General features: G+C 51.6%; 1 protein-coding gene across 5 annotated transcripts; it reads left to right on the top strand.

Moving 5' to 3' along the window:
- The first annotated feature begins 1,315 nt into the window (after positions 1-1,315).
- Timeless (timeless circadian regulator) lies at positions 1,316-21,042 on the top strand. 5 transcript variants are annotated; one of them, XM_057758178.1, is made up of 29 exons: positions 1,316-1,395; positions 5,431-5,567; positions 5,698-5,851; positions 5,938-6,052; positions 6,147-6,209; positions 7,469-7,570; positions 7,706-7,861; positions 8,090-8,223; positions 8,406-8,493; positions 8,748-8,924; positions 9,476-9,693; positions 9,920-10,023; positions 10,125-10,294; positions 13,745-13,879; positions 13,979-14,130; positions 14,995-15,092; positions 15,176-15,293; positions 15,380-15,581; positions 15,826-15,971; positions 16,502-16,578; positions 16,667-16,778; positions 16,863-16,945; positions 17,157-17,299; positions 17,684-17,864; positions 17,949-18,017; positions 18,109-18,227; positions 19,083-19,296; positions 19,402-19,503; positions 19,604-21,042. In XM_057758178.1, exons 2-29 carry the CDS (start codon positions 5,486-5,488, stop codon positions 19,672-19,674), a joined length of 3,585 nt encoding a protein of 1,194 aa, XP_057614161.1. In that variant the 5' UTR covers positions 1,316-1,395; positions 5,431-5,485; the 3' UTR covers positions 19,675-21,042. The 5 variants fall into 5 exon arrangements, 4 of the variants coding, with proteins under 4 accessions (XP_057614161.1, XP_057614160.1, XP_057614159.1 ...); XM_057758177.1 differs by having other exon boundaries at positions 19,387-19,503; positions 19,607-21,042; XM_057758176.1 differs by having other exon boundaries at positions 19,387-19,503.
- Positions 21,043-21,815: the final 773 nt, after the last annotated feature.

Here is a 21,815-nt window from a genome sequence, read left to right as displayed (position 1 = left end):
GCGTGTGGCAGTGTCTGAGTTTGGGAACACAAAAGCTAGGGAAGGGAAAAGAGGTGTCAGCATGTTATGTCCCTCCCCCAGCCCAGTTTGGTGAGCACGGAGAATCCGAGACCTTAAGTTTCTGGCCTTTCCCCTGCTTCCCTGCTTCCAGTCAAGTGTACGGAAGTTTGAAGGATCAGAGGAGGGGGTCACTCCTCTCAGGAAGCAGACGGACCGGAAGGGGAAGGCAAGGCATTCCAGGGATTGGGAGGGTGGATTCAGGGAAGTGGATGGGAGGAGAATTGGAGATTTTCTTTCCAGATCACTGGGCAAGTGTACCTGAAAGTTTTGAGGGATTTTATGGGAGAATATAGCCTACTTATTTCAGGGATACTTGCCCCAGAGACCGGGGCGGAGGGAGCTCTGAGAAAAGGAAACATGGGCTTGAGTTGTCCTGTAGAGCTGCATAAACCTCTCTACAACCACTGGCTGGGTCAAGTGTTCATTCAGAGGCCTTAGACCAGTGACCTTCCAACTGATACAGGGCTTGGGTAAGCCTAGAGTCTAGAAAAATGGAGTGGTTTAAAAAGCTCTTTGCAAATGTACTGAAGCGCCAGAATTGATGACTGAGGCTAAAACAGGAAATCTGGTGTCTGAAGCAAATTTACTTTTGAGGGGGGTAAGATGGAGATCATTCAGAACAAACCGAAATTTGCAGATGGCGTCTTCGTGCTCTCCTCACTAGCTCCGCCGTCTTTCCTCTTTGTATGTCTTTCCCTTTCTCCCTCCCCGCGCCCCAGACAGCGGTCTCCTCTAGCAATGCTTAATTACGGAGATGATTTTTTGAGCCCTATCTTGTATTGTTGGTAAAATAGCAACGTCTCAGCAGGGGCGCAGGTGACCCTGAACCGAACAATGAATATTTATTGCAGATCTTCCTATTCTGAGTCTCCTGTATATACTTCGCAAGCTTTAAAACGTATGCCTATAGCAAAACAGACAACCCTAACTCTAGCGAATAAAACACAACTCTCCACTTCCAAATAAAACACAACTTTCCTAACTAGCTATTTAAGACTTTGGAATAGTCCATCAGGCTGGAAGGGGAAGAATGTCTGTAAATTCTACTTTAATTCGACCTGGATTCATATTATAATTCAGTAGAAAATCCATCGCGTTTTGGTTTTTAATTTAGTGCAGATGTCGGACTCAGATAAAACAATCCTTCTTGGTTTACCTTCTTATTTCATCACCAATTACCCCTCTCCTGGAGTCAAGTGGATCTGCCCGGCTCGCCCCGCCCCGCCCCCGCGCAGGCGCAGACCGGCCGCTCCCAGCCGAGTGGCGGGAAAGGCTGCGGCCCCGCACCTCAGGGCCTCCGGCTGTCCGAGGCTCCGGGGAACTCATAGAGAGCAGGTGAGTGTATCGAGAGGACCCAGGACCGACTCGGGCAGCTCCGAAGCTGCGGGGCTATGTGCGACCATGTCGCCGAGGCCGCGATTCCTGCCGCACGGTTTAAAGGCGGGGGGCGGGGCGGGGCTCCCGGCGCGCACGCGCGTTCTGACGCTGCTCCTTGGCGGACTTGCAGAGCCCTAGCCGCGGGTCCGCGTCTCTATGCAAGCCTTGGACCTCGGCTGGGCATGGGGCTGTGAGCCCAAGAGTTCCTGAAGCAGAGCAGGAGGCTCCCGGGGATTGCCACCTTGCAGCTCGCCATCCAGTCCTGACCCGAGGACTCATCGGCTCGGTGGCCGTCAGGAGTTGACTTTAGGGTTTTTATAGACTGGGTTTAATTCTCTTCACCCCCCCCACCCCCGATTTGGTAGGAGGATACGACCTCTATGTTGGGGATATCAGCTGGAATAAGAGCCATGAATTAAGCTTCTTTCCGGGAGTGCCATTTCTTTGTCTTTGATGCTGTCACTAGAACCTTATTTATTATTTTGGTTTTTCGAGACCGGGTTTCTCTGTGGCTTTGGAGCCGGCCTGGAACTAGCTCTTGTAGACCAGGCTGACCTCGAGCACACAGAAATCCGTACGTCTCTGCCTCCCGAGTGTTGGGATTAAAGGCACGAGCGCCATCACTGCCCGGCTTAGAACCTTCTTTTGGGGACCAAAACAAATACATGCTCGTCGTTTTACATTTAATTTGAAACTCCATTTTACCCATCCCATTGACTCCTAACCTCAGGGAAAGGATGTGTTGCCTGCTTTTCGATTTTTTTTTTTCTGCCTTTCCTGGAAAGTTCTCGCCACTTCTCTCAGGTGAACATGTCTTTGAGGAGTAAGTGTGGCTTCCCTAAGATCCAGCAATTCCAGTTATCCAGCCTTCTAAGCTGGTCACTCTCCCCAGCCCTACTTTTTTAAAAGACAGGGTCTCTGTATCAGACGAGATGGCTCAGCTTGCTGTGCCTGAAGAACTGGGTGCAATCCCCGGAGCCCAAGTGGTAGGAGAGAACAGAGTCCTGCAAGTCGACATGTAAATAAAGGACAGTCCTGGCTGGCCTGAATTCTCTGTGCAGACCAGGCTAGCCTCTTACTCTCTCTGTGTTCCTGAAGTTTACCATACCTTTGTCTTTCAGCAATGACCCTAACAAAGTGTGCTGAGCTCCTAATGATACAGTGTGCACAGAGATGAGAGTGTGCACGAGATCAGAGTGTGCACAAGGATGAGGACTCGTTCTGCAGTTACGGTGACAGAGTGACAGGGAGTCCTCCCTAAATCCTCACTGTGCTCCCTGCCATAAGTCCTGATGCCTCCAGATTTCCAGCCTTGACCCCCACCCCACTACCGAGACTTGTCTGCTTTGGTCTAGGAAACGAAAGGCATTTATCAAGCACGCACGTATGTTATTGCTGGGTCAGAGTTGACGTTAGTACAGCTGCCAGCTGAGTTGAATCAGAGGCATCTGAGAACTTTTCCTTTCCTTTCTCATCTTCCCACAGTGAGAGCTAAACCAAAGGCCCGCGCACACCAAGCCTTGACACTACATCCTAACTCCCCTGCCTTAGTTAAAGGGAGAGACCCCCTGAGTTGCCCACACTGGTCTCTGCCCTGCGATCCACCTGCCCAAGGCTCTCAGGTGCTGGGGTTACAGATGCACCCCTACTCCCAGTGTAAGCAGCGACAGGAGTGGAACCCAGGGCTTCCTGTGTCCTCGGCAGCCAGCTGAACTCCGTCCCCTGAGCACCCAGTAGCATTATCAGAACACTGCCCAGGCTCCACTCCCTGGAAGTCTGTAACCACACCCTGAAAAATCCACCATGATTAGAAACAGCCCTTGTCCTCACAGACTCTAAAGCTAGTGAGGGGGATCAGCCGTATTAAACAACCTGCTTTACTATGTACACAAAATGTAAATGCCATGAGGTACAAGTCTGCCTGTGGCCCTGGGAGAGGAGATGGCTTTACAACTGAGCTGTGTCCCCAGCATGAACTTGAATCATGCTGGGTAATATCTTTGGGGGGGGGTCGAGATAGGGTTTCTCTGTGTGACAGTCCTAGCTGTCCTAGAACCCTGGAACCAGCTCTTGTAGTCCAGGCTGGCCTCGAACTCATAGAGATCCATCCGCCTCTGCCTCCCGAGTGCTGGGATTAAAGGCGTGCGCCACCACCACCTGGCTCCAAAGATTTTACTTTTAATTACATGAGTTTATGCAGTTGTCTGTAGAGACACTTGGCTCTCCTGTGAGCTGCCATGTGGGAACTGGGAATTGAAACCTGGGTGCTCTGGAAGAGCAGCCAGTGTTCTTAACCATGGAGCCATCTCTCCAGTCCCAGCACAAACTTCCTTGAAGAGAAATCTGAGCAGACCGCTCCATGACTGTGACAGTACCCTTTCTTTTTCAGAGGCCCAAACCGAGACTGATTTGGTAGAGGGTGGGCAGGCTGCAGCGTGCGGTGAGCCACGGTTCTGACGCCGTCTTCTGACCTCACAGTGTTTTAGTGCATGGTTGCATCCTGCAGTCTTTAATGTTCTCCCCCGCGTGAAAGCTACTGAGTTCAGTGCATTCTGTAGAAGATGGTGACTGATGAAGATTCCTGATCTCCCCCAGGAGTGGGTAAAGAGTAGAGGGCGCTTTGTGCATCTGGGGTATTACTGTCTGAGTTGTGCCCACATGGTTACCTAGAGAGGGTGCAGGGTCCTGGATGAATGAGGACATGCTTCTTGAGGGGAAAGTGCTGCAGCTGGGGCCGTGGAGGGGTTTGGGTTGATTGTCCCCGCTTGCTGCCTTTACTTTCTGGTCTGCTAGAGCTGACTTCTGCTGGGCCGGATGAGGAACTTTCTTACAGGTCTCAGGGCCTCAGAAGCCGAGGAGATCCTATGAGGTATCTTTCCCAGGGGGCTGGAGGGAGCTCAGCTGATGGAAGTGTCGTACAAGCGCATTCAAGCCTCAACACCACGTTAAAAGCCAGGCTTAGTGCTAGAGGTTGTAATTTCGGCGCTGAGGAGGCAGAGACAGGAGGATCCCTAGGGCTCTCTGACTGGCCATCCTTGCCAGATCAGCAAGCCCCCAATCCCAGTGATAGGCCTTGTCTCAAAATGATGAGCTGGAGGCTCCTGAGGAACAATACCTGAGGTTAACCCCTGGCCTCCACACACATACACAGACGAGCACATATATATCCCTGTGGACTCCACCCCCTACATACACAAATCTTACAATCAGTGTGTGGTTGGAGGGAGGGGACATGTGGAGGTCAGAAGACAACTTGCAGGCGTCAGTCTCTCCTACCTTGTGGGGCTCTGGATAAACACTCAGGTTCTCAGCCTTGGTGGCAAGCACCCTTACCTGCTGAGCCATCTCGCCAGTCCACAGCTAGGGCTCTTAACTCCTGTGGTACATACGGACCAGGGCCACATGAGGAAGACCTGTAGAAGACGAAGGTTCAGTCTGACCCCTCCCAAGAGCAGAGCTCTCCGAGGTGAAGGTTTCAGAGCCAGTCCTCCTTTTTTCCTGCTGGGTGGTCTTAACTCTGAAGCATGTCTCTTTGGTTTCAGGATCTGGCTCTAGTGTGGGCCAGGTCTTAATTCATACACTGGAATTTCTTTAGTTTTTAGTACAAAGAAGCCTCGCCTGCCATGCACAGGGGCCTCCCTGAGTTTGATTCCAAGCACCACAATTGATTAGTAAAAAATTTACTTTCCTGCCAGGCGATGATGGCGCACAACTTTAATCCCAGCACTTGGGAGGCAGAGGCAGGTGGATCTCTATGACTTCGAGGCCAGCCTGGTCTACAGAGAGACTTCCAGTACAGCCAGAATTACACAGAGAAATCCTGTCTCAAAAAAACCAAAAAGGGGAAAAAAGATTAAAAAATAGTTTTTCTTTGGCCTGGGAGCATCACTTTTAGTTCTGACAAAAGTGAAACCCAGAATATTCTTGAGTGTTGAGCCCTCGCCTGTCCGTTCTCACCACACAGGGCCCCTGCCCTCTCCCCTGTCACCACAGGCCTCACCATTTCATCTCCTGATAGTTGGGCCTCTGGTGTCTGAACTTGTCCGTGATGAACTGTGAACTTCTCGCCACGTGTAGTGCCCTTGGGTACTTGGAAGGGGACACCTATCACAAGGAGCCAGATTGCTTAGGTAAGCGCTCACCTGAGGAGTCAGGTGGAAATGACACTGAGGTCTGGTGAATTCCTCAGGCTGTGTACGAATGGGCGGGGGCAGCTCCTGTGACCTGGGGTCACAGGCGGGTGTTTTATTCTCTCTGAAGAGAGTGTGAAGGATCTGATCCGGTACTTGAGGCATGAGGACGAGACGAGAGACGTGCGCCAGCAGCTGGGGGCCGCACAGATCCTGCAGAGCGACCTCCTCCCCATCCTCACCCAGCACCGCGGCGACAAGCCTCTCTTCGATGCTGTTATCAGGTTCCTTCCTTGGCCTTTTGACTTCTGCCAAGTGCAACATCTGTTGGCAAGGAGACCTAATTCCTTCTTCCTTCATTGTCTCCCAGGCTGATGGTGAATTTGACTCAGCCAGCCTTGCTCTGTTTTGGCAGCGTGCCTAAGGACCCCAGTGTGCGGCACCATTTCCTGCAGGTTCTAACTTACCTGCAGGCCTACAAAGAGGTGAGGAGCCTTTCTCCAGAGGCGCTAGGTCCGAGTTTGGAGGGGAATGAAGGGGAAGATGGGCACTACCACGCAGCTGTTCCTTGTTCAACAGGCCTTTGCCAATGAGAAGGCTTTTGGAGTCCTCAGTGAAACCCTGTATGAGCTGCTGCAGCTGGTGAGTGAGTCTCCGCCCTCCGCCTCCCACAGGAGAGGATGCCTTCACCTCCCCAGGCAGAGGAAGGCGCTATGCCGGGGAAGGTCCTCAGCCCTTAGTGATACGGTAGTCCGCTCTGGAGTTTCTAGGCGCCTGGGGACTGCTGCGCGCACACGCGCATGCACACACACACACACACACACACACATCCCACTTTCTTTGCTTCCTTACTCTTTTTTCTTTTAAAGTTTATTTTATATGTATGCGTTTTTTGCTGGCATGTATGTATGTGTATCATGTGTTGGGTGCCCTCAGAGGTCAGAAGGGTGTGGGAGCCCCGGGACCCATAGCTGTGGATGGTTGGGAACTGCTGTGTGGGTGCTGGGAGCTGACTGCTGGTCCTCTGCGAGAGCAGCCACTGCTCTTAACTGCTGAGCTGTTTCACCAGCCCCACCCCCTGCCTGTTGAGATTGAGTCTCCTGTAGCCCAGGCTGGCTTCACACTTCAGTTCACTACTTCGCTATGTAGCTGAAGCTGGTTTTGAACTCATGGTCCTCCTACCTCTTCCTCCTGTGTGCTGGGATTATAGCCGTGTACTCCCATCCTCTGCCCCCTGCCCCATAGTCCTGGGGATTGAATCTACCACTGAAATAGATCCCTAGCTTCTTTTCTTTCTCGTTTTTGAGGTGAGGTTTCGCTATACTGCCCAGGATAATCTTGAACTCACTCTGTAACCTGGGCAGGCTTTGAACTTGCAGTCATTTTGCCCCAGTCTCCTGAGAAGCTGGGATTACAGACCTGTACCTCCGGGCTTGGTTCACTCTCTTCTTGTTTTATTTTATTATATTTATTTACTATTTGTTTGTTTGTTTGTTTGTTTTGAGACAGTCTCACTTTGTAGCCCTGGCTGGTCTGAAACTCAGAGATCCTTCCCCTGCCTCTGCCTCCTGAGTGCTGGGGTTAAAGACATGTGCCACCATTCCTGGCTTTTCTTTTTGTTTTTTAAAAATTGATTTAGTTAGGGCTGGCGATATGGCTCAGTGGTTAAGAGCACTGATTGCTCTTCTAGAGAACACGGGTTCAATTCCCAGCACCCATATGGCAGCTTACAACTGTCTGTAACTCCAGGATCCAGCACCCTAACACAGATATACATACAAGCTAAAACACCAATAAAATAATTAAAAATAAATAAATAAAAATAAAAATTGATTTAGTTATTAGTGTATGGTTATGTGTCTGTGTGTGCCATTTTTTTTTTTTTTTCTCTTTTTGCCCAGGACTGGGAGAATCGGCAGGAAGAAGACAACTTGCTGATTGAACGGATCCTGCTTTTGGTCAGAAATATTCTCCATGTCCCAGCTGACCTTGAGCAGGAGAAGGTGGGGGTCTTGGGGCATCTGAGTTCTTGTACTGTTTAGGGTGAACTCTCCTTCTGTTTTTCTGTCTTCCGCGTTGGGGACTTTGGGGGCAGTCATGGAGCTGAGTGTGTCCTTCCTCCCTCTCCACCGACTCAGAGGATCGATGACGATGCCAGCATCCATGACCGGCTTCTCTGGGCCATCCATCTAAGCGGCATGGATGACTTGCTCCTCTTCCTGTCCAGCTCCTCTGCTGAGCAGCAGTGGAGTCTGCATGTGCTGGAGATTGTTTCCCTCATGTTCCGGGACCAGGTGAGCCCCGCGTGCTCCTCCGCCCCTCCGTCCCTGTGCTTCCTGTCACCTGGCCTGTTGCTCTGGTAATGATGGGGAGGCAGGTAGTTGGTGCCCAGACTGTCTAACGTCCGAGGCCTGTCAACAGTTATGTACGTCCATCTGTGGTTCTCGTTCCTACTAGGAGTGAGCTAAGGCTTAAGAAATGCATGTCCTGATTCTGATTCTTCTTCCTCGTTCCCAATCCAGATCCCTGAACAGCTAGCGGGAGTAGGGCAGGGACGCTTGGCTCAGGAGCGAAGCACAGATGTGGCGGAACTGGAGGTGCTGCGCCAGCGGGAGATGGCGGAGAAGAGAACTCGAGCCCTCCAGCGAAGCAACAGGTGGGTGGCGGCATGCTCTGCTGTGCCCCGGGTCACAGCTGCAAACACCCAACATGGACAGCTTGAGGCTGGGGCTGCTTAATAATATTTTAAACAAACTCTCACAAAGCTGTTGACAGAAGAGAGTAGCCTCCACTTCGAGGGAATTGAGGATTCATTCTGGAACATTTTTTTCCTTGAAGGCACTCTCGATTTGGGGGCTCCTACATTGTCAAGGGGCTGAAGTCCATTGGGGAGAGGGACGTCGTCTTTCACAAAGGCCTTCACAATGTGAGTACGCGTAAGCACAGGGCAGAAACATTGGAGTTGCAGGGCCTGAGGACAGCTGTGTCCTCCAGCCCAGAGATTGGTGACCACAGTAGAGGTGGTGTTGACTGTGTTGTCTCCCCTGATGTCATCACCAGTACCAGAGGCAGACATCCTTCTAGGCATTTCTCCCAAGAAGACAGGCCGGTGCTTGTAGAAAGAACTGCAAGGGGTGGGGCAGTCAGAACTTACTCTAATGGTGCAACCCATACCCTCAGCTCCAAAACTACAGTTCAGATCTGGGGAAGCAGCCCCGGAGGGTGCCGAAGCGTCGCCAGGCGGCCCAGGAGCTGTCTGTTCATCGCCGCTCTGCCCTCAACGTGAGACTCTTCCTCAGGGACTTCTGCTCTGAGTTCCTGGAGAACTGTTACAACCCACTCATGGGTGCGGTCAAGGTGAGAGCCCGGAAGGACGTCTAGGCCATTAGGGGTAGAGCAGAGGGGCAGTGTGGTCAGTGGTTGGCAAGGAGGACAGAGGGGCCCGTGGAAGGCTAGCTTGTGTAGACTGCGGAGGGAGTGGGCCTGACAGATGACAGAATGAATATTATTCACATGACTGAAAAGACAAGTCCTCGGTGGGACTGGACGGTTCACTGGCTGAGAGAATACTGCTGCTCCTGCAGAGTTGCTTGATGCTGCCTGGAGCTGTGGCTTCAGGTCTGATGCCCTCTTCTGGGTTCCGTGGACATTGGCAGTCTGTACACACCCACACAAGAGACGTGTGAATTACAAAATAAAATGAATCTTTTCTAAAAAGAAGGCTCTGGAGCAGTTTCCTCAGAGGAAAGGGAGGAGAAATGAACAGAGCTGAGGAGAACAAGAGGAAACTGGAAATTGTGGCTCCTAGGAAAACACTGTGTTGGTGTCCAGTATCCAACCCCTCATCTCAGGCAAGAGCAGCTGGGAGGGAGTTAGAGGGCCTGAGGTCATGGCGGTCTCCTTCTTAGGATCACCTGCTTCGGGAACGAGCCCAGCAGCACGATGAGACCTACTACATGTGGGCTTTAGCGTTCTTTATGGCCTTCAACCGAACTGCCTCCTTCCGCCCTGGCTTTGTCTCCGAGACCCTCAGTGTCCGTACCTTCCACTTCGTGGAGCAGAACCTCACCAACTACTACGAGATGATGCTGACTGACCGCAAGGATGCCGCGTCCTGGGCACGCCGGTCAGTGGGAAGGCCATTGGGGATCACAGCAGATACGTTAGCCTGCTGGGAGTCTGACCACCAGAATTGTGCATAGTCTTTTTTCTGTTTCAAGATTGAGGTGGTCAGGCTAGTGGAGGGACCGGTGGGTCTTCTCATTTTGGAGATACTCTTGGGGAGGGGTTGACATTTACCTTTGCCAAAGCCTTAGTTGCCTCCGTCTTACCTGTTGCCCCCACTCTGTCAGGATGCATCTGGCTCTAAAGGCCTATCAGGAGCTGCTGGCCACAGTGAATGAGATGGACATGTCCCCAGACGAGGCTGTGAGAGAGAGCAGCCGCATCATCAAAAGTGAGGCCTTCCCTCTTCTTAACTGGAGTCTCATTCTTCCACGTCCCGGCGTCATCTCTCCTTGCCCAGTCCCTCTCATTCCTTCTCGTCTCCACTCCTAGACAACATCTTCTATATGATGGAGTATCGAGAGCTCTTTCTGGCGCTCTTCCGGAAATTCGATGAGAGGTACCACCCACGCTCATTCCTTCGTGACCTGGTGGAAACCACACACCTCTTCCTCAAGATGTTGGAGCGCTTCTGTCGGCACCGTGGGAACCTGATGGTGCAGGTACTGGGCAGCTGCAGGGTGTGGGAGGAGCTGTGGGGAGGGTGAAGGATGGGGCTCCTCGCGTTAAGGCTCGTGGTATTGCCTGCGTGGAGTTGCCCGTTAGGTTCATCTTTAACCTATTTCAAAAGAGGAAGGTAGAAGGCATAGTGAAAGACACACCAACCTCTGCCAACCATGCATTCATGCATACAGGTTCACACACACACAAGTAGGTCAGGCTAGTCTTTTTTTTTTTTTTTTTTTGGAGGGGGTTTTCAAGACAGGGTTTTGCTGTTTAGCCCTGACTATCCTGAAACTCACTTTGTAGACCAGCCTGGCCCTCCAACTGACAGAGATCTGCCTGTGCCTCCCAAGTGCTGGAATTAAAGGCATGCACCACCATCGCCCGGCCAGGCTGGTCCTCTATTAATTTCAGTTAGAATACACACAAACAATGATGTCAGTCTCTCTATTAATTTCAGTTAGAACACACACAATGTATGTCAGTCTATTAATTTCAGTTAGAATACACACAAACAATGATGTCAGTCTCTCTATTAATTTCAGTTAGAATACACACAAACAATGATGTCAGTCTCTAGGTTCCCATATTGAAATTGTGTCCAAAACTGATTAGTGGATGAAAAGCCAAAGACAGAAAGTCAACAAAATCTCCAGTGAATCTCTGTCTTAGTTGCACAGAGATTCGGCCTGGTTAAACACGTTTGTTTTTTAAAAAGTTTTTGTCTGGGACTGGTAAGACTGCTCAGCCGGTGAAGGAAGGCACTTACTGCCAAGCCTGGTGCCCTGCCTTAGAGCCTTCGGACTCACGATAGGAGGGGGGAACCAGTTTCTCCAAGGTGTCCTCTGACTTCCATATGTCTGTCTGTCTTTCCCTTTCTCTCTCTCACATAATAAAATAAAGTCAGAACTAGAACTGGAGAGATGGCTCAGTGGTTAAGAGCACTGGCTGCTCTTCCAGAGAACCCGGGTTCAATTCCCAGCACCCACATGGCAGCTCACACTTGTGTGTAACTCCAGTTCCAGGGCATCTGGCACGCTCACACAGACATACATGCAGGCGAAACACCAGTGAACATAAAGTAAACATAAATCATACAGTGTCAGAACTGAGCTACAGATGTGGCTCAGCGATTAAGAACACTTGCAGTCACTGCAGAAGACGCAGGCTTGGTTCCCAGGGCCATGTGCAGGCTCAACCATTTGTGATTTCAGTTCCAGGGTACCCAGCACCCTACAGGGCACCAGTCACATATGCTGTGTGTGTACATATGATAACAAAACATATGCTGGGCGGTGGTGGCGCACGCCTTTAATCCCAGCACTTGGGAGGCAGAGGCAGGCGGATCTCTGTGAGTTCGAGACCAGCCTGGTCTACAAGAAGCTAGTTCCAGGACAGGCTGCAAAACCACAGAGAAACCCTGTCTCGAAAAAAGCAAAAAAAACCAAAACATACACAATAGTGAACACTCATGCACACAAATATTAAAGAAATTAAGGCTGAAAAGATGACTCAGTGGCCAAGAGCACTGTCTGGACTTGCAGAGGACCCAGGTTCAGTTCCTGGACACACAAGGAAGCTCACCGTGCTCTATACTCTAGTTCATGGGGTTACTCATATCCTCTTCGGACCTCTGCAGGTGCTGCACACGTGAGGTGCACATACATTCATACATTCATGCTGACAGAGCACTCAGACACATAAAATAAAACTAAATCTCTCTTTTTAAAAATCCTGCTAGAACTGTACTTGATAGGCAAAAGAATGAAGAAGACTTTGCCAACTCTGTAGTGGTTTGTCCTCTGTTTGGTGTGGTCTGTGTGGTAGCTGCTGTGCTAAAGCCCATTTGCGTTGTTCCTGTGCCTAAGGCTTCATGTGCTGGACTCACCGTAAGAGCATTCAGAGAGATACAGAGAGACTTAAACAATTCGTGCCTGTCTCACTGGCCGTCCATATTCAAGCCCTGGCCTCCTGGCCCCCGGAGCCCATGCTCCTCATGCCTTTGCTAAGCCTCAGGGATTCCCACCCATCTGTCCATCCTGTTTGAGTGTGGGGGATTGAGACAGTCTCACCATGTAGCCCTGGCAGGCCTAGAACTGACTGTGTAGACCAACCTGACCTAAAACTCACAGAAACCTGCCTGCCTCTGCCTCCTGAGTGCTGGGACTAAAGGCCCGGTTTCCACCTGACTGTCACATGACCTGTGCAGTGGGCCGTTCACAGCCGTGACTCTCACGTGACCTGCGCAGTGGGCCGTTCACAGCCGTGACTCTCACATGACCCATGCAGTGGGCCGTTCACAGCCGTGACTCTCACGTGACCTGCGCAGTGGGCCGTTCACAGCTGTGACTCTCAGGAGCAGAATGCAAAGCTCAGGGGTTAACTCACACGCCTGGTCTTCAGAAAGGAAAGGTTCCAGGCTTTCTTTCTACATGCTTTGCCTTTTACATTTATTTATTTGTGTATGTGTATGTGTGTGTGTATGTGTGGGAGAGCACGTGCCATGGCACATATGTGGAGGTCAAAGGCAAACGTGGAATCAGTTCTGTTCCTCCAGCATCGGGTCTGTAGCCGTCAGGCCGACTCCGACTGGAAGCACTGTTACCCGCTGGGCCATACTGTGCCTCCTCTGCACTTTGCAGGTGTTTTCTTGTTGTGTGTCTGTCTCTACAGCAAATCTCTGCTCTGTAAACGTCTTCAGGTCTTCCTGGGCTGACAAGATAGTCAGTGGGTAAAGGCCCTGGCCACCAAGCCTGTCAGGTGGAGTTTGGTCATCTGGATCCACATGTCAAAAGAGAGAACTGACTCCCACAGGTTTCTCTCTGCCAGCACACACGCATCCCCGTGAACACACAAAATCAAAGACATTGTCGGCCTGGTCAGATGGCTCAGTGCTTAAGAGCACTGCCTGCCTACTCTTCCAAAGGCCCTGAGTTCAATTCCCAGCAACCACTTGGTGGCTCACAACCATCTGTAATGAGATCTGGTGCCCTCTTCTGGATAGCAGGCACACATGCAGACAGAACACTGTATATATAATAAATAAATAAGGTCTTTGAAAAAAAAAAGGCATGGTGGCTCATGCCTTTAATCCCAGCACTCAGGAGGCAGAGACAGGTGGATCTCTGTGAGTTTAGTTCGAGGCTAGCCTTGTTTACAGAGAGAGTTCCAGGGCAGGCTCCAAAGCTACAGAGAAACTGTCTTGAAAAAAAAACATTGCCACTTTTGGCAAGCAAATGAACTGTGCATTTTGTGCTCTTCCTCATCATAGCTCCTAACGCACTGAAGAGATGACATTTTCTCTTGGCTTGCTTGTTTCTTCTGGAGGACAAGGAAGTGGTGTCCATTGCTGCTCCCCGTGTCCTCTGCCTGTGTTCCGCTTCTCTAACACTGAAGGGTAGAGACTTCTGTGGCTCTTCTGCTGTTACCAAACAGTTCTTTCCCCTTAGAACAAAAGGAAAAAGAGAAAAAAGAAAAAGAAGGTTCAAGACCAAGGCGTTGCTTCTGGTAATGTCTCAGCTGGTCCTGGGGAGCTGGAGGCCATGTGGCCAGCCCTGGAAGAGCAGCTGCTTCGGTGTGCCCAGGTCGGTAGTTAGAGAAGGCCTATTCTCTGTGCGGACGGTACTCTTGTAGACAGCCTGGGCTTCCTCCAGTGCTGCTCCCATGGCGGTATCTGTCTGTAGGATCCTGAGCTCAGTGTCGACTCCGTTGTTCCCTTTGATGCGGCCTCAGAGGTTCCAGTGGAAGAGCAGCGGGTCGATGCCATGGTGAGGATCCAAGACTGCCTTCTGGCTGGCCAGGCCCCACAAGCCCTGGCCCTCCTGCGGTCTGCCCGGTAAGAACCCTGTGTCCCCTTTTTCCTGGGCTCTGAGGGAATGGGAAAGCCTTGGGGAGGCCTTATTTAATGTGCATTGGTGTTTTGCCATGGGGGTCAGATCTCCTGGAACGGGAACTACAGAGAGCTCTGAGCTGCCATGTGGATACCGGGAATTGAACCCAGGTCCTCATAAGAGCAGGCAGTGCTATTAACTGCTGAACCATCTCTCCTCCCTGAGTATTTTGTTTTTAGAAGTGTTAGTAAACACAGTTAACTGAGGAAGAAATAAATGCAATTCTACCAGCCAAGGTTAGCCGTGGGTAGCATGTTGATGACTAACCTTCAGTGTCTTCTGTGTAGAGCTACTGTGTGTACACCTACAGACATGACTACCGTGTTCCTCACTTGAGTAGTCTACTGTGTGTACACCTACAGACATGACTACCGTGTTCCTCACTTGAGTCGTCTACTGTGTGTACACCTACAGACATGACTACCGTGTTCCTCACTTGGTAGTCTTTTTCACTTCTCTCTCGATATGTATATTAGGTTTATTTTATTTTATGTGTGTGAGCATTTTGCCTGAATGTATGTGTATATGCAACACATTTGTTCCTGTTTGCCTGTGGATACCAGAAAAGGATTTCAGATCCTCTGGTTCTGGGGTTACAGATGGTTATGAGCTGCCATATGGGTGCTGGGAGCTGAACTCAGGTCTTCTCCCAGAGCAGTATGCCTTGTGAGAAAAATTCCCTAGCCTGTCTCATCACTGAGGTAGCAGTTCACGTTCTCTCTTTGGTTGACAGAGGGACACACTTTCCCTTCCAGTCCTAACTGCAACTCCAGTTTCCTGTGCTCAAAGCCTTGTCTGTCTGTCCCCAGGGAGGTGTGGCCTGAAGGAAGCGTGTTTGGCTCGCCACTCATTTCCCCAGGGGAAGAAATGCAGTTGCTGAGACAAATCCTGACTGCGCCCCTTCCGAGTGAGTCTCCCCCCTTCCTGTGACTTCCAGCTGTGCCCTGCACCAGCATGGCAGAAACCCAGTAACCCTTACTCTTTGTCCAGGGCAGCAGGAGCCGATAGAAGGAGATGCAGAGGAGGAAGAGGAGGAGGAGGAGGAAGAGGAGTTGCAGGTGGTCCAGGTGTCGGAGAAAGAGTTTAACTTTCTGGACTACCTGAAACGGTACGGCCCGAGAGGACTGTTGGGCCCTGCGAGGCTGAGCTGCGGCTATCCGACGCTGAATAACTTCCCTCTGTGTTTTGGGGCAGCTTTGCATGCTCAGCCATTGTGCGAGCCTACGTGCTTCTGCTGCGGAGCTACCGGCAGAACAGCGCTCACACCAACCACTGTGTCGCCAAGATGCTGCACCGGCTGGCCCATGACCTGGGGATGGAAGCCCTGCTTTTCCAGCTCTCGTTGTTCTGCCTTTTTAACCGGCTGCTGAGTGACCCGGCTGCTGGAGCCTACAAAGTGAGGGGCTGTCAGGGTGGTCACGTGGGGTGTGGGTGATTCTCGAGAAAAAGAGGCATCGGGGGCGCCTCCACTCCTTTACTCCACACAGTGAAGAGGTCAGCAGGCAGGTTGAGGGAGCGGCACAGAGGAAAGAGGAGAGGCAGAGAGAAGGCAAGGGCAAGCTGGGAATGGGTAGAGAAACGGGGCCAGGTCTGCAGATTCATTTGGGCTGAGGTGCCATCGCAGCTCTTTTTTCTTACAGGAGCTGGTGACTTTTGCCAAATACATCCTTGGCAAGTTCTTCGCAATGGCTGCAGTCAACCAAAAGGCTTTTGTGGAGCTGCTGTTCTGGAAGAACACTGCGGTGGTTCGAGAGATGACTCAGGGATATAGCTCCCTGGACAGTGGGTGAGCAGGGGCTGGGGAGGCGCGGCCATCATGAGGTGAATGCTGTTCCTGAGGTTACCCAGGCCAGGAACAAGACTGGACCTAAGTCTGCCACCTTCAGCTTCCTTCTCTGTCAGCAGCCTTTACAGGTGGCTGCTGATGACAGTAGGGTGGTCCCCAGAGAGTCCACGTGTGCTTTCTTAAAATGTGCAGGGAGTCAGGCTGTGAGTGGTAGCCATGGCTGTGGTCCCAGCGCTGAGAGGAGAGTCGAGGTCCACCCCGGGTCACAGAAATGGCTGTCCTCTTGTCCTTATCTCTGGTCTCACTGCTCTTAGTCCTCGGAGTGTTGGGTTCTGTACTTCCAGAATCAGAAATCTCCTGATTTTGGTCTTTGAATTTTTATGCAGGAGAGCAAAGGCCTCTGCTTCCTGCCTGTTTGCGTCCCTTGCTTTACCCTTTGTTCTGGGCCAGTGAGGGAGAGCTCCAGACTTGTCTCTATGAACCAGTGGCCTGCGTGCACCTGTTCCTTTTTCACTGTTCTTGTCTTCCAGCCAAAGAGCCGCTGCGTGGGGCGCTGAGGAAGAGGCCCAGCTTCAGGAACTGTACCTCGCCCATAAGGATGTGGAAGGTGAGAGGCTTTGAGGTCTCGAGAGCCTGAGGAGGGCAGCCTAGGCCCTCAGACTCCTTCATACTGCCCCGCTGCTTCTCCTTCACAGGCCAAGATGTGGTGGAAACCATCCTCGCGCATCTGAAAACTCGAACACGCAAGCAGGTCACCCACCATCTGGTGCGGATGGGCCTGGCCAACAGTGTCAAGGACTTCCAAAGGTAAGGCCTTTGCTCTGGAGGGAGTGGAGGTCAGGAACCCTGTTTTCCCGAAGCCTCCCCTGGCGCTGACACCTGCCTGAACAGGAAGGGAACCCGGATTGTCTTGTGGACAGAGGAACAGGAGCTGGAACTGCAGCGGCTCTTCGAGGAGTTCCGGGATTCTGACGGTGCGTGGGGGAGATAGATGCTCAGGGACTGTGGAGCTGAGAGCCAAGCTGCCCTCTTCCCCGCTGCCTCTCACTCCTACCGAAGCTTTGTCCCGCCCTTCTGCTCCCTTGCCACATTTGTGTCCCTTGGAGTGACCTAAGCTGGCCTTTGATTCCCACTGCTCAGTCCTTCCCAGCTGCTCTAGGGTATCCAAACGCTCTCTCTCTACAGATGTTCTTGGTCATATCATGAAAAACATCACAGCCAAACGTTCTCGGGCTCGAATAGTGGATAAACTGCTGGCCATGGGGTTAGTGTCTGAGCGGCGGCAACTATACAAGAAACGAAGAAAGAAGTTGGAGCCCTCTTCCATGGTAACCATTGTTCATCCGTCCGTCCTCCCTCCCTCCTCTCCCCTCCCCTCCCCTCCCTTCCCCTCCTCTCCCCTCCCCTCTCCTTTCCTTTTTTGGATTTTTAAGACAGGGTTTCTCTGTAGCTTTGGAGCCTGTTTTGGAACTCATTTTGTAGACCAGGCTGACCTTGAACTCACAGAGATCCTCCTGCCTCTGCCTATGGGTGCTGGGATTAAGGGTGTACACCAATGCCTGGCTCCTCCAGCCTGGGTCTTGCCCCACCAAGCACTCTTGGATTCCTGCTGCTGCGGGCTATTCCGGCCAGGTCCCTTCAGTGGGTGGAGAGGGAACAAAGCTCCACTAATGTCCCCCTGAGACCCTCCCTCTGTTTCTGATGAATTTCAGTCAAATGGAGATGAGTCCCTGAAAGACTCTTGGCAGGAGGATCCTGAGGAGGAAGAAGAGCACTCGCTGGAGGAGGAGAGTGAAGAAGATGAAGAGAAAGAGGAAGGCTTGGAAGCAGAAGCAGTTCAGGGGAGCTCTTTTTCCTCTGCTGAAGACCTTGGCCAGAGCCTGTGTCGGGAAGGTGAGGACTTCGGTTGGGAGAGCCGTCAGAGGTGGAGGGCTGGGAGCGGGCGGGGACCAAGTGCAAGTTCCCTTCTTCACTCAGGCCTCTCCGCCCCCCTCCTGTGGCTCCAGAACTGCCTGACTCGTGCAGCAGAAGACCGGGAAGAGGCCGGTGAGTGCATTGGAGACCAGGGCTGCTCGGGCTCCTGTGGCCAAGGCCAGACCTGCCTTCATCCTCACCACGTGCTGTGGCTCTGCTCCAGGTTGCTCCCAAGGCGTCCCTTTGGTGCCCCTGACAGAAGAAAATGAGGAAGCAATGGAGAACGCACAGTTTCAGCATCTTCTGCGCAAGCTCGGGATGCGGCCCCCCATCTCAGGGCAGGCAAGTGTCAAAGCAAGATGATCTGAGCAGGCTGGGGACCCAGCCCCCCACTCAGGGCTAGCCAATTGAGCTGGCACGGTGTGGGCAGGGTTCCTGGTCCTGTGAGAACACACCTTGTTACCCTGCTCTTCCCTGCTATCTTGTCTGCTCACCAGGGTTCCTGCGTCAGGTCTTACTGTCTCTCCTTCCTCTAGCCTTCCTTCCTAAGTCCATGCCCTAGTTCCCATGTGGACCTTCTCTGTCTGGAGCACTGGGTGGTTCTGTGAGTCACAGCCTCCAGGTGGCATGCTGTCTTTGCATGGCCATTCCACACACACACACCTGCTTCCCGTCATCCTGAGCCGCTTTCCGTCCTGCGAATGCATAGCCAGTTTATCTTCCAAGGAAGATTCCTGCTACACAGACTAGGAGGTCCATACACACAGACGTGCAGACCACCCCCACATCTTCTTGAACCTCAACTAGTAGGGGTCAGCTCAGTGTCCTTTCCTCAGAGAAGCAGGCTTACTGCTGTCCAACTCATGAATTAAACGCACTTACTGTGGTGCCCAGCCCAGCAGCTCTCTAGCATGTTCTTCTCCCATGGATTCTGAGCATGGGTCTCACCCCGTTCCTTTCCTGCATTTCCTGTTAACAGCTGGGCTTACCGGGCGCCTGATGGAGTCCTGAGCTAGACATTGGATATATGCTTTAAATAAAGATGTCAAGTTCACAGATCCTTTCCATCATTCTCCATATATTTATTATTTTATATTTTTTATTCAATTTATTCCTCTTTATCCAGTGAATATTAGAGAATCCAGTGGCCAGAGAGGCTGGTCCTCTCTGCGTACTTCATCTGCTGTCTTCCTGCAGGAAACCTTCTGGCGGATTCCAGCCAAGCTGAGCTCCACCCAGCTTCGCAGAATGGCAGCGTCTTTGAATCAGCAAGAAAAAGAGGAGAGGGAAGAGGAGCAAGAGCTCCACCCAGGAGTCCCTGGAGAGCAGAGTCCCAGTGAGCACCGAGCCAAGGCCCTGAGGGTCCTCTTGTCAGCCCGGAAGAAGAAAGCAGGCCTGGTGTCCCCAGAAGGTAGAGTGTCACTGCTCACCTCTTGGTTCCGCTCATGTGGGTGTGAGGGCTGGGAAGGAGTTTGGGGGTGATGCCGACCTCGTACCTTAGTTCTGTGTCTTACAGCCACTTCAGAGGAAGAGACCCCTGGGGAGGAAGAACGGAAAATAGTGCCCAGGAAGCGAGAGCTGCTGGACAGTGATGAAGACGACGAGGGGCAGGGGCCAGGTAGGGCTCTGATTGGACCCGCCATCCTTCTGAAGACTCTGCTGTCGCCTTATCCTTTTACACTCTGATGTTTTCTCTGTCTCACCTGTCGTTTCCATAGCAGCAAAGCTGGGAACTCCAGTAATCCACAAGAAGAAACGGTTTCAAATTGAGGATGATGATGAGGACTGAAAGCCAGGCGCCTCTCCTGGAGACGGACACAGTTGGAGGCATAGAAGCTGCTCTGCTCGCATTGAAAATACCCTTCCCTAGGCCAATGGCCAGGAATCTTAGGCAGCAGTATTGGATGGACTCTGTGCGGTCCAGTCCTGCCCCAGGTTCATCTGTGTCTACAGCTGGTCTCTGGAGATGTAATCTCTTCTGGGAACCGTTTCCTAGGAAACAAGAGTAAATGAACTCCACGGGGCAGCCTGCACTCACTCCCCACTTCGGCTTTCTGCAGGAGGTGGGTCCCAGCCTCTGTCCCAGCGTCTAAGTGCATGGGCGTGCTCAGTGTCTTCAGAAGGCCCTGGGTTCCCTCCTTTTCTTTTCATGACTGCTCCCAGGACACATGGTTGAGCCCATTCCTGCAGCTAGAGAGAGTTGGGATGCGCTGCTCTCAAGATGACAGACATTCTTGATTTATGTCTCACATTAAGCATGTAGGATTAAAAGTTGCTGATCTTGATGTAACATGTCACTCGGAGCTCTCCAGCCTTCTCTGTGTTTTTGGAAGAACTTTAAGAGTTAGAGTTAAAATCATCTGAGCTGAGTTTAAAGGCAGAGAATTACCATAAGAGGAAGGGGAAAGCGTGGGTATACCACCAAGCCTGACCCAATAAATATCATTTTAGAAAGAGAGACTTCTCTTTTCTTCCGACCTTCCCCAATAAACACAAAAGCAATGTTACCTCAAGAAGCTTCATCTTGCTGGCCGTAGGGTGCGCCCTGTTGGTTCAGCTCCTCATGAGGGATAAGAACAACTTGAATTTGAGGCTGTCCTGGACAAGCTAGTGAAACTCTACCTTAGAAAACAACAACAGAAAACAAAGTAACAAAGTCAACCAAACAACATCGAGAATCTTTTTTGTTTGTTTGTTTTGGTTTTTTGAGACAAGGTTTCTCTGTAGCTTTGGTGCCTGTCCTGGAACTAGCTTTTGTAGACCAGGCTGGCCTCAAACTCAGAGATCCACCTGCCTCTGCCTCCTGTGTGCTGGGATTAAAGGTGTGTGTCACTACCACCCGGCAAGAATCTTTAAAAAATTATTTCATTATATGCATACCTGTGTAAGTGTACCAGATGTGTGTGTACACATAGGTACCCAAGAGGCCAAATGAGGGCACTGGGTCCTTGGGAGCTGGAGTCATGAGTCATGGGCAGTTGTGAACTGCTGGATGTGGGTACCAGAAACTTGTGATGGTTTGAAAGACAGTGACCCCCAAAGGGAATGGCACTATTAGGAGGTGTGACCCTGCTGGAGCAGTATATCACTGTGGAGGTAGGCTTTGGGATCTCAGTCTCAAGCCACACCCAGTGCAACAGACCAGTCACCTGTTGTCTGCCAGTGAAGACGTAAGGATCTCAGCTCCTTCTCCAGCCCTGTATCCCACCATGATAACAGACTCAAGTAAGCCCCCAATTAAATGTTTTCCTTTGTAAGAGTTGTGTGGTCATGGTGTCTCTTCGTAGAACACTAAGACAGAACTGAACTGGGGTTCTTCCACCCATCTCTCCAGCCTGGGAATGGATTTTTTTTTTTTATTCTTTTTTAATTAAACTTTCCACCTGCTCCCCGTTTCCCATTTCCCTCCCCTCCTCCCAAATATTGCCCCCTCCCCCCACTCCCCTCCCCCATCCCCACTCCTCCTCCCCCCACACCATTCCCCCTCCCTCTCGATACTGAAGAGCAGTCCAAATTCTCTGCCCTGCGGGAAGACGAAGGTCTTCTATCTACGTCCAGGAAGGTGAGCGTCTAAACAGGCTAAGCTCTCACAAAGCCAGTTCATGTATTAGGATCGAAACCTAGTGCCATTGTCCTTGGCTTCTCATCTGCCTTCATTGTCCGCCATGCTCAGAGAGTCCAGAATCAACCCATGCTTATTCAGTCCCAGACCAGCTGGCCTTGGTGGGCTCCCAATAAATCAGTTCCACTGTCACAGTGGGTGGGTGCATCCCTCGTGGTCCTGATTTCCTTGCTCATGTTCTCCCTCCTTCTGCTCCTCATTTGGACCTTAAGAGCTCAGACCGGGGGGCTGGAGAGATGGCTCAGAGGTTAAGAGCATTGCCTGCTCTTCCAAAGGTCCTGAGTTCAATTCCCAGCAACCACATGGTG

The sequence above is a fragment of the Chionomys nivalis genome, chromosome 25 (genome assembly GCF_950005125.1).
Source record: "Chionomys nivalis chromosome 25, mChiNiv1.1, whole genome shotgun sequence".
NCBI classification, from domain to species: Eukaryota; Metazoa; Chordata; class Mammalia; order Rodentia; family Cricetidae; genus Chionomys; species Chionomys nivalis.
The sequence above is the reverse complement of the archived record's forward strand: the minus strand, read 5'-3'. Positions and strand labels throughout refer to the sequence as shown.

What these genes read in the sequence shown, in the direction of transcription:
- Timeless (XM_057758176.1), top strand. Translation starts at nt 5,486, where the DNA reads ATGAACTGTGAACTTCTCGCCACGTGTAGTGCCCTTGGGTACTTGGAA. An exon ending in TTTCTGGACTACCTGAAACG is followed by an intron (nt 15,294 to 15,379) that starts GTACGGCCCGAG and finishes GTTTTGGGGCAG; the next exon opens with CTTTGCATGCTCAGCCATTG. An exon ending in CCAGAGCCTGTGTCGGGAAG is followed by an intron (nt 17,865 to 17,948) that starts GTGAGGACTTCG and finishes TTCTTCACTCAG; the next exon opens with GCCTCTCCGCCCCCCTCCTG.